At 38.9% G+C, this 17,082-nt stretch overlaps 1 protein-coding gene across 1 annotated transcript; it reads right to left on the bottom strand.

Annotated features, from left to right (window-relative positions):
• Positions 1-2,313: 2,313 nt before the first annotated feature.
• On the bottom strand, positions 2,314-2,802 carry LOC145064396 (uncharacterized). Its single transcript, XM_079011859.1, has one exon. It carries the CDS (start codon positions 2,800-2,802, stop codon positions 2,314-2,316), a length of 489 nt encoding a protein of 162 aa, XP_078867985.1.
• Between the last annotated feature and the right edge of the window lie 14,280 nt (positions 2,803-17,082).

A 17,082-nucleotide genomic window follows, 5' to 3' on the forward strand; every position in this document is an offset into this window, starting at 1 on the left:
AATTTTTGTGGTATGAAAGGTGGAGATGGCAGACATGAAAGAGTCCTGCATTGTTGGAATGTTGTGCTTATCGATTTCCCTATGAACAATGATTGTCCATAATCGAGCACAAGAAATCTGTCGTGGTTGAATGGGTGCTTTGTACCACTTGAGCCCAAAGAACAACTCCAAAATTGATGTTGATTCCGTTGTAGAGTCCATATAGAATTGACATAAACAACTTGCTAGCGCAATCCGATCCAGTGACACGCTCCGAGAAACTTTTAAACAGGAGAGTGAAAAGCCCATTACATAGTGGTAGCAGATTGAGCTTCCTGAATTTTGAGATCGTAGTTAGGTTTTCTTTGTACCCCGTTTGATAGAACATTTCCATGATGGCAGCGATGGAGATTGAGTCAGGATCTATCATATCAACGGACGGAGAAAGCCCTAGTAGCGAGCAAAATCGGGACTTACTGATGGAGGTTTTCTGATTGTGGACTTCAAACGTGATCCGTTGTTCTTCCTTGATGAAGCAAGCAGTTGAGTAAGCCTTCGACAGGAGTGACATCGGAACAATTTCTGATGTGGTTAAAGCTTTGACCAGTGGTGAGTACTTCAAGCATTCAACGATAAGCAACATGTAGTTGTCGTATTTGTAAGGATCAAGATCGAGAATTAGGTTTTGATTTTGCTTTATGTTGAGAAGGAATGACTGCCCGGTGTGTTCATGTACTGAAGGAGTTTCAGAAGACCCCACCATTGATGAGATCTTGAGGATGAAGGAGATGAACAGTTGAGAGAATTTGGATCGCCGATAATCTTCAAGAGTATTTGAGAATAGTAAGGAGAGAGGTAGCATCAAAATCCCTTTATACTATTTGTTTGGTGAGAGAAATCCGGAGAGAGAGTATATTGATTACTGAATCGGCACCTGAAAAAGCGTGATATGACAACTATGACATCAAAAAAGCGTGTCAGGCGGCGGAAAATTAGGATCATAAAGCTGTTCGTTTTGCTTTTTGTTGTGCTCTTGTAAGAACTCCTGAAGACGATCCACCTATTACTTGCGTTTGTGGATGATCTTTGGTCCATTTAGCCAGAGGAGGATAATTAGGATCATAAGTTGGGTCCAATTCAACATTTTGTCCTCAAATTCTGACTGTACATCTGAAGCATCATTCGTCTCATCTTTTTACCCCTCGAATGATGAGTATATCTCTTATTCAGTTGTCGGATTCTCCCCATGGAGTGGAGTTTCGTGGGTATTTGTTGGAGTTGGGTGCTCCCTTTGAAAGGTTGCATCGGTAGTTGATTCGGAACTCTCCCCCTGAACTGTAGCATTCGTGTCTTTTGGATCATTCATACTTGGTTGCTTTTTATGCATATCATGTGCAGCGTCGTCAATAATCTTCTTCAAATCATTGACCTTGTTGTCAGCTGCTTTGGATTCAGAAGAGATTGCCTTTTCAGGTTTAGTGAATAGAAGCATGAACTCTTCTTATAGATTAGCTAGTGGAATCGTAGCTGGGCTTGGTGTATGAAAAATCTCTTTTGATTGACTGTCGTTCGCTCGAATCCTCTTTAAGTAGTTGTCGTGGAACATTACATAATGAGTTTCTTCTATTCGTTTTGAACGTTTGTTAAGGACCCTATATGCCTTAGAGGTTAACGAATATCCCAAGAATATACCATCGTCAACTTTCACATCGAATTTGTTCTTTTGTACTTTAGAATTAAAGATGAAGCTCCTGGAACCAAAAACATGGAAAAACTTTACGTTAGATTTTTTTTGTTTAATATTTCATAGGGAGTGACGAAGAATCGTTTTTTGAGGAAAGAACGGTTTTGGGTATAGCAGGCAGTTCCAATCGCATCTGCCCAGAAGTAAAGTGGCAGATTTGCAAATGAGAGCATGGCTCTCGCAGCATCGTATAATGATCGGTTTCGCCTTTCAACGACCTCATTCTGTTGTGGAGTGTAAGGAGCTGAAAAGTTATGTGTAACTCCTTTCGTGGTTAGAAAATCTTCAAACACTTGGTTTTTGAATTCCAACCCATTGTCACTGTGAATGTTGCGATGCAGCTTTCACAATTGTAGTTCAATCTGCTTTACGAAGTCTTGGAGCTTTGGAGTGGCTTCAAATTTCTGCTTAATAAAATAAACCCAAGTGAAACGAGAAAAATCATCCACTATAGTGAGAATATATTTATTACCACTAATACTTTCGATCGCAGACGGACCACAAAGATTGATGTGCAACAGCTCGAGTGACCCAATGACTTTCGTATTCACCACCGTTGGATGAATTTTCCTGCTTTGTTTTCCCATTTATCATGTAGTGCAAAGATGATCCTTCTCATACTTTAGAATAGGAAGCCCTCGCACATGATCACCAAGAACAAGCTTGTTGATATATTTGAAGTTAAGGTGCGAAAGTCTTCTATGCCATAGCCAACTATCGTTTGTTTGAGCTTTCGTTAGAAAGCAGATGGCTGGCTTCCCTCGTATTGGATTTAAGTTCAATGGATACATCTTGCCTTTACGTTTAGACTTTAGAAGAACAGTCATTGTTTTCTTTTCTATGATCTCAAAACCTTCGTCGTCAAATGAGACTTTTAATCTTGTACCAACGACCAACTGCGAAACGCTTATAAGGTTATGTTGTAAACCCTCGATAGAAGCAACCTTACGAATGGAAAATTCTCCATTTGTTATCATCTCATAACCTTTTATTTCTCCAACAGAGTTATTCCCATACTTCACTCGTCCACCGTTATTCAGTTCCCTATACCCTCGTAATTCCTCCTTCCTACCTATCATGTGACGTGAACAACCACTTTTGATATACCATTCGGTGTCAAACTATTCGTCACGAATTACCTGTAAAAAATTAAGTAAATTTAGGAACCAAAAGTTGTTTGAGTCCACATGAGCCTTTTACATAGAGAGGAAAAGTAAGCGAAAAATTCCTAGGATTCGCTTTTGGTACGACTTTCGCATTTTGATTGAGTGATTTCTCAATGCGAACATAGTTGGGATTTTTGGATTGCCAGAACTGTTTTCTTTCCCTAAGATTTTTGTTGTATCTGACGTTCCTTTGACGTTTCTGTGCTGCGAACTATTCGGAAGATTTATGATTGTTAGCTTTCGCTCTTGGTGTTCTTGCCGGAGTTTCATTTTGCACTAAATATGTGTCGCTAGGAACATTCTTAATTCCATTGGGACATCCTTTCTTGTAGCTGGAGTAGACCTTGTTTAAAGGTTCGGCTACATATCTTCCTTTTACTCTCCATGTCGTCCTTTCAGATAGACAAACTGTTTCATCAACGTTATCGATAGGAGCTGACCAAAAGTACACATCACACCCATCTGTGTTGTCTTTTTTCAACTAAGGACGTTAATTCTAATGGGTTTGAGCCAAAAGAACATCCTATGTGCTCATGCAAACCCTATTGCTTGGATCTAGGTTTCTCTATTGTACATGCAATTCATCCAAGACTTTCAAACCCTAGATCTAGCATGTGATATTCGAAATTAACATAATAAACAGACCTAGATGATTACCTTGTTGTTGATTGAAGATCTTGAAGCCTTGAGAATTGTAGCACCTCAAATGTTGTGCCTCTAATGAATCAGAAACACCAAGAGCAATCGGAGGAAACAAGAGAGAGAGAGACAGAGAAGGGAGAAGTGAAATTCGGCTCTAGGAATTCTAGGGTTCAAGTGGCCGAATTTCTCATGCCCAAGGGTCCTTTATATAGGTGTAGGAATTAGGGTTTCAGTCATTATCCTTATCTGGTTACTTAGCCACCAAGCAGCCCATAAGATAATTCTAGAATCCTTATCATGGACAAATTTTTAAGGCTTTATCCCTAGAATTCGTCCACCCTATCTATTAGGGTTTCCTTGCCCAACTTTGGAACTATCACATAATTACAGTTCAGTCCCCTTAGTTCAATTAACTTCCTTTTGATCACAAAGTTAATTCTTAATTAATTTTTGACCAATGTTAATTAAAAAAAATATGATTTCTCTTTTAATATATTAGTCTAATAATATATTAATAAACCATAATCACCTCTTTCTATATTATTCCTCCAATCAAGTTATTTTGGTGAAGGCAACCCAAAAGGACCATGCACAACCGGGCCAAGTACACACCAAATACAATTATGGACTAAGACACTAATCCAATAGTCTACCACTTGTATAAGTCTAATAACTATAAATTCAAATGTAACTTTTGGATCCTATTAACAATCGCAATACTCAAAACTCTTGATCTTATCAATAACCTGTCCTTAAGATAATGGATCGTATAATCCTCCGTTATAGATATCGTGCGGACAATTACATGAAACATAGTCATACTTATTGTCCATCATTTTGTTTCTCAATCTCAGATTCATTTGACATAGAGCTTAATTGAACACATCAATTCAGTCTCGACCGGGCCTGACACATAAGTCAAACCAAATCATCGAGGGGCCCTAATATCGCCTTTACCCTCTTAGGATAAAAGGAGCAGATAAAATTCAACTTATATGCGTTTACTATCCAACAATCAAATCATACACAACAATGCATTGTATAACATCAAATTACTGATGCGTTTACACATTATCAATGCATAACCAATTAGCAAACAATAAATCATATATCAAGGTTTTAAGACGATATGATATTATTGTCTTGCGATCACTCGTGATAAATTCCATCAAGTGATTCCAGCAAGCGAGGGTTTATTCCAATGCTCAAATCAAGTTCATAAGCACTAATAAATGTTGTAGCAAACTTTTGCTATGTCTAATACATTTTAGACAATCTACACACCAGTTCATGACAATCTTCATTCATATCTACTTCCAACATATGAACGACTGTGGACTGTTCGAATAATTCTTATTATTCAGGAAGTCAAAATGTCATATCCCCAAACCAGAACGGCGGAAATGTTCGGGTGTGGATGACACCAAATGTAGTATCACAACAATTGCATCATAGTAATCAAAGTAAACACAACCATTACATTGAATATATATATATATATATATATATATATATATATATATAAAGGTATTTACATCTGTTTATCCATATTTATATACATCAAAAGTAGCAAAATAAAGACGAGACTCTATACGCTCCGTCTTCTCAAATGTTTGCTGAGGTACCTGCGTACTGATTTCCTGAGAATACAAGCGGTTTTGAAAAGAGAGTATCAGCATAAAAGCTGGTGAATTTATAAGCTTGTTTTTGTAATGAAAACTATCATTGAATCTGTAAAGTGTTTGTATGCTTCCCAAGAAAATCCAATATTTTCTAACATATATGATTGATGCTGTGTTCTGTAGTAGTGTATAATGTATTAGTTTTGTATGTCTAGTTACCACCAGCTGTATTGTATAACATTGTTTTGAATGAAAACCGTTTGTATGAAAACCCTGACTATCACCTGTAATGTATGTAAAATTCTTTTTGAAAACCCTGGTTACCACCAGTATGTATAGAAGTTTCTTTACTTAAAATAAAACTATGAGTTGAAATCCTTGGAATCCTCCAGTTGTATTATGAACTAGTTTTATTAATGAAAATAAAATTAAGAAGAATGAAATCCCGTAAACAATAAGGTTAGTTTATACTATTGTGAGTTCGTATAACCATGCTTGATATGACCTAGTGACCTCTACGACGTAATTCAGGCGTCAGACGTTATGACATTTGTCACCCCAGGCATGCCTGCCTAACTGTAGCTAGCAGTCCAGGTGTGGGATAGTCAATCTCGAATAGATCTATTCACAAATCTCACGCTCTGCCACCAGGAGACTCTGATTATACTATGATAGGATTTAACCTATACCTTGAAAGGTACAATTGAAGTGTTGTCTCACAATCCTGTATTAACTAGTTTACGTGTAACTCCATATGGTTCTTTTGTATTTGAATCCGTATGTGTGTACTTTATAGAGTAATAATTATACTTAAATAATTATTAAATGTTGTACTCTTGAAGTCCGTATGTAGTAATGTATATAACAAACTAAATTTGTCATAGTTTATATGTTTTGCAATGTATAACTCTGAATTCATAAACTGTGTATTGAAAATCCCAAACTATACCTATTATAGTTTGCATGTATGTTGCGTATTTGGTTTGTGTATTAATCTAAAAACTATGCATTTATGGATGTATGTTGAAAACTTCCCTTATGCTCAGCATGTTACAAAAGGGATTAAAATATCTAAATATTTTATAAAACATGGAAATCTTTTAGTTGTACCAATTGCATAAGTTTTAAACTTGTTGAAATTCTTTTGTATAAGTTCACAAAATCATTTGTGTTTGGCTTGTATTCTCCCCCTTGAAAACATTAAAAATAGTAAAGCATAGGGGTATGAACTCACTGTTGGTCGTGTGATTAGTCGGATAGCGAGACTGGGAGTGGAAACCCTTGGTTGGATGCACGCAGTACTCAACGGGATCCTAATCAACAGTTCAATACATAATTGTATTTTATTATCGAAACCATTATTTATAGTGTTGGAAAGAAACTTGTTATTGGTTTAGGAATGTTACCGAGACTTGATCGACGTAAAAAAGTGGATTTGCGGCCAAGATTCACGGTGTGAAGGAGTTTGTGGCCGTGAACTACCAATTGAAGGGTTTACGGTCGTGAACAATGTTCTTGAAGGGTTTATGAATCTTTGAAGGGTTTACGACCGTAAATGAGTTTATTACTTTTGAAGATTTGAAGGTTTAAATGGTGTATGGCCGTAAATGGGTTTACGACCTTTGAAGATTTGAAGGGTGTACGACAGTAAACTCAAGAACAATGATGTTAGATTCAATGAAAAACGAGTTTTAGATGCTCCGAAACAACCTCCAGAAGTGATTCTTGATGATTTCCGGAAGAAAAGAGGGTGTTTTGGTGTTTACGGTTGAGAGGTAGAGAGAGAGAATGAGATCGTTTTCGGATAGGAAAGTTCAAATGACGGTGGGAGTCCCGTATATATAGGGTGGGGGGTATGGTCGGTGGTGGGGGCCACGTATCACTAGCCGTAAACGGGTTTACAGCCGTAAAAGGGTTTACAGCTGTGAACACCACTCAGGCCGAAAACTATTGATTTTTCAAAGGAAATTCAGGTTTTTCGCATGATTTTAGTTCCAACTCTTATATAAAATTCAGTTATATAACTAAATGACTTTCCAAACCAAAGGAATTTGACGAAACTCAATAAAATTCAAATTTTATTAACGGAAATCGGCTAACGGTCACAGAAAAAGGTTCAGGTTGTCACATCATCCCCCCGTTAGAGGGAATTTTGTCCCAAAATTCAAACACAGAATACAAAACATGGACTCAGAAAAAGATGCGGGTATTTTTGTTTCATCTGGTCCTCGCGCTCCCAAGTGAATTCAGGTCCCCACTTGGCATTCCAGCGGACCTTCACTATTGGTATGCGACTTTGTTTCGTTCTTTTGACTTCCCGATCCATGATTTCGATTGGTTCTTCCATGAATTTGAGGTTCTTGTTGATCTCGATCTCATCAAAAGGGATCATAAGGGTATTTTTGGTAGGCATTTTTTAAGGTTCGACACATGGAAGACAGGATGAATGTTGCTAAGTTCCTGGGGTAGACGAAGTTTGTATGCTACAGGATCGATCCTAGCAAGGATCTCGAATGGTCCAATGTATCTTGGATTCATCTTTCCATGCTTTCCAAAGCGTATCATGCCTTTCCAGGGTGAGACTTTCAAAAGAACACGGTCACCAACCTGGAACTCCAAGGGTTTTTATCTCTTATCGGCATAACTCTTTTGTCTATCTCTTGAAGCTTTTAGTCGTTCCCGGATTTGTACAATCTTTTCTATAGTTTCTCGGATGATTTCTGGGCTTGTGAGAGTACTATCGGGGACTTGATCCTTAACTAGCTGCGTGTCACCCACCTCAGCCCAGCACATGGGAGACCTGCACTTACGACCGTAAAGGGCTTTAAACGGCGCAACCTTGATATTGGTATGGTAGCTGTTGTTGTAGGAGAATTCCACCAAGTGCAAATGAGTGTCCCACGCCATGCCAAAGTCGATGATACATGCTGTCAATATGTCTTCCAATGTTTGAATGGTCTTCTCACTCTGCCCATCGGTCTGTAGATGGTAAGTTGTGCTCATATCCAGCTTAGTTCCAAGAGCCTTTTGCAGTGACTGCCAAAATCTCTAGGTAAACCTGCTATCCCAATCAGAGATAATGGACATAGGCACACCATGCAAATGGACTATCTCTCGAATGTAGATTCGCGTTAGTCTCTCCATCTTGAAGTTTTCTTTTATTGGTTGGAAATGGGCGGATTTAGTCAATCGATTGATAATTACCCAGATGGCATCGTGCCCACTCGGAGACTTGGGCAACTTAGTGATGAAATCCATCGTAATCCTTTCCCACTTCCACTCAGGTATTTTTGGTTGCTGAAGTAGACCTGAGGGCTTTTGATATTCTACCTTCACCCCTGCGCAAGTCAAGCACTTGCCCACGAAGGTAGGGATCTATACTTTCATGTTCGGCCACCAATACAGTTGTTTGAGATCAAGGTACATCTTATCTGAACCTGCATGAATGGAGTATCTAGTCTAGTGAGATTCGTTCATGACAACCTCCCTGTAACCGCCATGCTTCAGGGTCTAGATCCGGTTCATGAAATAATAAACTCCATCTCCCTTGACCTTTAAGTTCTTTTCCATTCCCCTCAAGGCTTCATCTGACATGTTCTCTGGTTTTAAGGCTTCCAGCTGAGCCTATCTGATTTAAGTGGATAAATGGGAATGGATGGTCATTATCAGTGCCTTCAGTCTACGACTGAATATTCTTTCTGACTGAGGGCATTCGCTACCACATTGGCCTTGCTGGGATGATAGCATATTTCACACTCGTAATCACCGAGTAGCTCTACCCATCGCCGTTGCCTCATGTTCAACTCTTTCTGATCGAAGATATGTTGTAGGTTCTTATGGTCGGTGGAGACAGTACACTTAGTTCCATAGTGATAATGTCTCCAAATCTTTAACGTAAAGACCACTGCTCCCAACTCTAAATCGTGAGTTGTGTAATTGACTTCGTGTGCTTTCAGCTGTCTCAAGGCATACGAAATAACCTTTCCTCGCTGCATGAGCACATAACCTAGGCCCTGATTAGATGCATCAGAGTAGACCACAAAGTCCTCCGTCCCTTCAGGCAGAGACAAGATAGGTGCGCTGCATAGGGCCTGCTTTAATGTTTGAAATGCAGTGTCTTACTTTTCTCCCCAACTAAAGGGTACACCTTTCTGCGTCAGGGTAGTTAAAGGCTTGGCAATTCTGGAGAAGTTTTGGATAAACCTGCGATAGTAGCCAACAAGATCCAAAAATTGACGGATTTATGTGGGCGTCTTTGGTGCTGACCAATCTCAATCGCTTTGATTTTGGAAGGGTCCACGTGTATGCCTTCCTCTCTAACCACGTGACGAAGGAAAGTTACTTTTCTGATCCAGAATTCGCACTTTGAAAACTTTGCATAAATTTTCTCCGCCCTTAGTGTTTCTAACACTAGTCTCAAGTTTTGTATATGATCTTCCTCACTCTGAGAATATACAAGTATATCATCAAGGAACACTATTACAAACCTGTCTAGGAAAGGGCGGCACACCCGATTCATCAGATCCATGAATACTACGGGTGCGTTGGTTAGACCAAAGGGCATAACTACAAACTTGTAGTGACCATAGCGAGTTCGAAATGCTGTCTTGGGAGCATCACTCTCATGGACTTGCAACTGATGGTACCTTGATCTCAGGTCTATTTTTGAGAAATAACCGACTCCTTGAAGTTGATCGAAGAGGTCGTCGATTCTTGGTAAGGGATGACAGTTTTTGATGTTAAGCTTGTTCAGTTCACAATAATCTATGCACATCCGAAAGGATCCATCTTTCTTCTTCACAAACAAGATCGAGGCTCCCCAGGGTGAGGAAATTGGTCTTATTAAATCCTTTGCTGAGTAGCTCAATTAGCTGGCTAGATAACTCTTGCATTTATGACGACGCTAGACAGTATGGGGATTTAGCTATGGGGGTAGCTCTGGGGATTAAGCTGATACGAAACTCGACTTGGTGCTCGGGAGGGATTCCGGGAAGGTCTTCGGGGAAGACATTAGGAAAGTTGCAGACTTCGGAGATGCTCTCGAGGTATTTAACTTCCTGCTTCTCGTTAAAAACATGGGCTAGGAATGCATGGCATTCCTTTCGCAGATATTTTTGGGCTTTGATGCATGAAATGATACGAAGGTTTGAGCTTATTTTATCACCGTAGACCATGAGGGCTTCGCCCGAGGGCAGATTGAGGTGAATGGATTTTTCATAACAAAGGATATCAGCACGATTGGGGCTCAACCAATCCATGCCGACGATTATATCGAAGCTTTTTATGGAAACTGGCATAAGGTTGATTGGGAAGGAATGGTCGTTTAGGGTAAGGGTACAACCAATGAATACGTCGTTAGTGCTTTCTTTCTTTCCGTTAGCCATCTCGACGGTAAATGTTTCGGTTAAAGGTTGGGATTTATGTTTTAGAAGGTGCTTAAATGCATAACTAACAAAACTTCTCTCCGCACTATAATCGAAAAGAATACATGCATAAGAGTTGTCGAGGAGGAACGTACCCGTAACAACGGTGGGATCAGCAACTGCCTCTTCCTGGCCCATCACTAGCACTATCCCTATGTTGCCAGCTGTTGTTGTCTTGGGGCAATTCCACTTGAAGTGCCCGATCTCCCCACAGCCATAACAGGCTTGACCAACGCCCGCTTCAGGAGCCTGATTGGTTGGTTGGGCTGATATCTTGCAAAATCGAGTTGTGTGTCGCTTCTTACCGCAACTATTGCACAACATCTCCCGACACTACCCATGATGATGAAAGTTGAACCTGTCACACCTTGGAAGGGTACCATCATATCTACTGGTAGGTGTCGGAGTGGTAGGAACAACGACAATAGTGGTGGCATCATGAACTACCACTACATGCTGTTTCTTGGAGGGCTCCTATGAAGACTGGCCCTTTCGCTTGTTCCAAAACTTCTTCTTCCCACCACTCGCCTTTGGTGGTTTAGGAGCGGCTGCGACTTCATCAAGATCAACCCCATGATCTATCAGGGTCTGCGCCAGGCACTTGGCGCTGTCGAATGTGAGAGGCTTAGCAGCCAAAAAATTTCCTTGAGTTGGGGGTGTCAATCCCCAAGTGTACCTCTCTATCTTCTTGCTTTCTGGGGTGACCATCCCCGGACATAGAATAGCTAGATCACAAAATCTAGCTGTGTAATTGGCAATGGCGGAACCCTTCATCTTCAGGTTCCAGAGCTCGTGTTCCAACTTCTACATTTCGCCCCTTGGGCAGTACTCGGCAAGCATGAGTTCCTTTAAACTCTCCCAGCCCATGGCATTCGCTACCAACAGAGTTAGGGATTTGACCCGGCTATTCGACCAAGTCAATGCTCTGTTGGTGAAGGTGCATGCGACAAACTTCACCTTGTTTGCCTCAGAACATGCGCAAATCTCGATAATGGATTCGATCTTCTCGAACCATCGGGTCAGGGCAATGACTCCTCCATTTCCGTCGAAAGATTTGGGTTTCGCATTCATGAAATCTTTATAGGAACACTCATTTTGGTGTCCCTGACCGTCGTCAAGGTTACGAGGATCGGGTCCACCTCCTAATCCACCAGAGCCACCCGGATTTATCTGCGACATTACAGCAGCCACAACGGCTGTAACTGCTGCCTGGAACAATGCATGATCGAACTGAGGAGGTGGTGGCAGTGGAGGGTCATTGTTCTTCCTGTTGTGTCTCTTTCTGGGAGGCATCTTTTCTCTAAAAAGATACAAGGGAAAAATGACGATAAGACTCCTATATGATCATGAATCGAATATTGTTGAGCAAGATATATCTTAATCCTAAAATGATAATAAAGACCTATAATGATAGCTACTAACAATAACAAAGAATTGCAGGTCTTTCGATTATAAGGATTTGTACTAATAGTGATGACTCTGTGCAGTGTTATAGTATCATAAAATACTCCTATAGTATTTTAACTATGTGTTTTCATTAGTATAAGATTTGTTGAGTTTTAGACTTGTCGCGATATCACAGTCACTGCCAAACACATGTTGGTCATATCTCAGACAAATATAGTTGATTAGGTTATATTGGCCCCACATATGACTAGATAACTGCCCAGGTTTAACCGTAGTGTCCATCTCGCCCTAAATCTTGTACGTATGTATACTTGTATACTTCTTGTAAAAATAATTGTATTTTTGTAGTACACTTTTAGTTTCAAATCACTTAGGCCCCTTTAGTGTTTATAGTTGTATACCATGTAAGGTTCGGTATACTTAGTTCACTATAAACAATAGCTCTGATACCAATCTGTCACATCCCAACCGGAACGGCCGAAACGTTCGGGGGTGGATGATGTCATATGTAGTATCACAACAATTGCATCATAGTAATCAAAGTAAACACAACCATTACATTGAATATATATATATATATATATATATATATATATATATATATATATATATATATATATATATATAAAGGTATTTACATCTGTTTGATCCATATTTATATACATCAAAAGTAGCAAAATAAAGATGAGACTCTATACGCTCCGTCTTCTCAAATGTCTGCCGAGGTACCTGTCTACTGATTTCATGAGAATACAAGCGGTTTTGAAAAGAGAGTATCAACATAAAAGCTAGTGAGTTCATAATCATGTTTTTGTAATGAAAACCTGTCATTGAATCTGTAAAATGTTTGTATGCTTCCCAAGAAAATCCAATATTTTCTAACATATATGATTGATGCTGTTCAGGCGTCGGACGTTATGACATTTGTCACCCCAGGCATGCCTGCCTAACTATAGCTAGCAGTTCAGGTGTGAGATAGTCAATCCCGAATAGATCTATTCACAAATCTCACGCTCTCCCTCCAGGAGACTCTAGTTATACTATGATATGATTTAACCTGTACCTCGAAAGGTATAATTGAAGTGTTGTCTCACAATCCTATATTAACTAGTTTACGTGTAGCTCATTATGGTTCTTTTGTATTTGAATCCATATGTGTGTACTTTATAGAGTAATAATTATATTTAAATAATTATTAAATGTTGTACTCTTGAAGTCCGTATGTAGTAATATATATCATTAACTAAATTTGTCATAGTTTATATGTTTTGCAATGCATAACTCTGAATTCATAAACTGTGTATTGAAAATCCCAAACTATACCTACTATAGTTTGCATGTATGTTGCGTACTTGGTTTGTGTATTAATCTGAAAACTATGCAATTATGGCTGTATGTTGATGTGACATCTCCACAATCAAGACCAGAAAAGACCGGTTTCATTTATGCTTTCAAAATAATTTAAGAGTAAATCTATTAATTTAAAAGAGTTGCGGAATTTTGTCCCCAAAACAATACATGATAAAATAAGGGTTATCAAAGCATTTCTTAAAGAAATGTATTTTCATTATATGTCAAAACTCTAGATGTCATGTTTCGATACAGACACAAAAGCATAAAAAATAAAACATAGACCTTACATAGTTATATATAACTACTGGTCTATAACAAAAACATCTTCACAGGTTCCCCAACTTATGCTTTCGCGCCACTACCTATAATACAAAGAAACTGAGTGGGTCAGACTTGGGAGCCTGGTGAGCATATATGGTTATCAACCCACAATAAATAGTTATATTTAATTTCACCAACCAACAATAACCCGATTACCCATTCCCGTTATCCTCACTTTACGTCCCTATGACAACAACTATTACAAGGGACCTAATCTAGGATTTTCATCGGAACGTTGGCAGGCTCATAACCTGTAGAGGGGTTTCCTCAGCAATGAATGTCCTAAGGCAACCATGAGGGGGATAGAATACAACAAATGAACACCCAAGTTCACTATAACTACAGGTTATGAGCTTGCCAACGTTCCACTGATCTATCTAGAAAAGTTCGTGGTCGTCATCCATATTCTGCTGGACGACTAGATTACAATCACATCGAGGCCTCTCATCATTTTTATTTCATCACACATCAACAATCTACCCATGCTTTATCCAACATTTTTGTAGATTATATATATATATATATATATATATATATATATATATACACAACTTAAAACCAGTATAATATATTCCTTCAATACTCATTCCAAATGACAGATAATATATAAATACATAGCACGCATTTTATAGAGAAATAATTCATATCTATGTGTTAGAAGAAAGCAACTACACACTCACTTGATAAGACGATGCTCGGACAACACTACGACTCTTAAAATAATAATCTTCGATGAAACCAGGATATCTTCCAAAAACCGGGCTTCTCGCGGGCAGAGTTTCAGCTCGACAACTCTATTTCTCGGGATCTTCGGGACTTGCTTCGGGTGTCGGGATGATACCGGGGATTCGGGGGGGGGGGGGTTATTTCTTGCCAAGTAGAAGAAAGAAAAAGGGGGGAAGAAGTGAAATTAGCAAATAAGATCGTCAGCCCTTGAGTTCAATTTATAGGGGTTGAACCCCGATTTACGCTGGGCGTACTTCGTTGTCGACATGTACGCTGGGCGTACCTGGTGGATCAGACCGGAGGAGTCACGACTTCGGATAAGCTTTCGAATTTATATTTATATTTATTTATTTTATTTATTTAAAAACTTCAGATATTCATAACTTCTGGTTACGAGATCCGTTTTTGATGTTCTTTATATCCACGCGTAGGTGCGACTATGCTCTACAACTTTTATTTAGACTCTGTCGGCTAATTTTGACTTTATTTTTATGATATTATTTTTAGTAGGATGGGACAGGAAAACTCCGTTAGAAATTCATAACTTCTTCATCTGACGTCCGATTTCATCTGTCTTTTCACTGTTGGACTATTATCGACGAGATCTTCGATTCTCGTTTAGATTGTTTCGGCCAAATATCACTCGATATCAATTTCGATATTTGGGCTGCATACTACTAAGTCGAAACTTAGAAAAATATAACTTCCTCATACCAAGTCAGATTTAGACGTTCTTTATATGGACGCTCTTGGTTTAATGTATTCTACGACTTTCGTTTAAATTACTAAGGCTAAATATCGCTCTATCGCAAATTCACTATTTACGTCGCGCAGTGTCGTGCCTGTTCTGTCGCGAAACTTCAACATGTCATAACTTCTTCGTTATAACTCGGATTTCGACATTCTTTATATATCCGGAACCCTTGCCATGAACACTACAACTTCCTTCATAGATATTAGGCTTATCTAATATTTTATTATTACGCTTATTTTTATTCTTAATTCATTTAAGTCACACAATTAAGCATAAAACACATAATACTCAAATAATACATTTTTCTTATTTTCAAAATGCGTTACAAAGTTTAACCTAGACTATTACATCAACATTAATGCCTAGACCAAAAACACGGGTGTTACATTTGAAAACTTCCCTTATGCTCAACCTGTTACAAAAGGGATTAAAATATTTAAATATTTTATAAAACATGGAAATCTTTTAGTTGTACCAATTGCATAAGTTTTAAACTTGTTGAAATTCTTTTGTATAAGTTCACAAAATCATTTGTGTTTGGCTTGTATTCTCCCCCTTTAAAACATTAAAAATCGTAAAGCATAAGCGTATGAACTCACTGTTGGTCGTGTGATTAGTCGAATAGCGAGACTGGGAGTGGAAACCCTTGGTTGGATGCACGCGGTACTCAACGGGATCCTAATCAACAGTTAAATACATGATTTTATTTTATTAGCGAAACCATTATTTATAGTGTTGGAAAAACACTTGTTATTGGTTTTGGAATGTTACCGAGACTCGATCGATGTGGAAAAGTGGATTTGCAGCCAAGATTCACGGTGTGAAGGAGTTTGCGGCCGAGAAGGGTTCCGGCCGTGAACTGCCCCTTGAAGGGTTTACGGCCGTGAACAATGTTCTTGAAAGGCTTATGAATCTTTGAAGGGTTTACGACCATAAACGAGTTTACGGCTTTTGAAGATTCGAAGGTTTGAATGGTGTACGACCGTAAACGGGTTTACGGCCTTTGAAGATTTGAAGATTTGAAGGGTGTACGACCGTAAACTCAAGAACAATGATGTTAGATTCATGAAAAACGCGTTTTAGATGCTCCAAAACAACCTCTAGAGGTGATTCTTGATGATTTCCGGAAGAAAAGAGGGTGTTTTGGTGTTTACGGTTGAGAGGTAGAGAGAGAGAATGAGATCGTTTTTGCCTAGGAAAGTTCAAATGAAGGTGGGAGTCCTGTATATTTAGGATGGGGGGTATGGTCGGTGGTGGGGGCCACCTGTCACTAGCCGTAAACGGGTTTACGGCCGTGAACACCACTCAGGCCGAAAACTACTGACTTTTCAAAGGAAATTCAGGTTTTTCGCGTGATTTTAGTTCCAAATCTTATGTAAAATTCAATTATATAACTAAATGATTTTCCAAACCAAAGGAATTTGACGAAACTCAATAAAATTCAAATTTTATTAACAGAAATCGGCTAACGGTCATGGAAAAAGGTTCGGGTTGTCACAAAAAACATTCAAAATGAAATAATAGGTAAACAATTAACATAAGGCAGTAACTTTACTCACAAATAATACTTATTTAATCATCAAATGTTAATTACAATTTATCTATTACACATTTCTAAACTATCTAATCTAAACTAATATCGTCCTTCAGTCCGATGCTCCTAGCGTGCTGCAAGTGCTTAACCCTACTCAGTCCCTCCGTAAGCGGATCTGCTGGGTTATCCTACGACGATACCCTCTTCACTACGAGGAGTCCTTCTTCCACCCGATGTCGAATAAAGAGATTTTCTGTCGATATGTCAAGATCTTCCATGATCCCTCGGTTCCTTGGTCAAGGCAACTGCTCCTTTGTTATCATAGAAAATTTCCATAGGCTCCTGTATGGCTGACACAACTCCAAGGTATCTAATGAATTTATTCAACCATATTGCCTCCTTTGACCCTTC

Source organism: Lactuca serriola, chromosome 7 (genome assembly GCF_051521515.1).
Source record: "Lactuca serriola cultivar US96UC23 chromosome 7, Lser_US96UC23_V15, whole genome shotgun sequence".
In the NCBI taxonomy this organism is placed as follows: Eukaryota; Viridiplantae; Streptophyta; class Magnoliopsida; order Asterales; family Asteraceae; genus Lactuca; species Lactuca serriola.

Bases quoted from the DNA above. Each gene is read 5' to 3' on its own strand.
- LOC145064396 (XM_079011859.1), bottom strand. From the start codon at position 2,802: ATGATAGGTAGGAAGGAGGAATTACGAGGGTATAGGGAACTGAATAAC.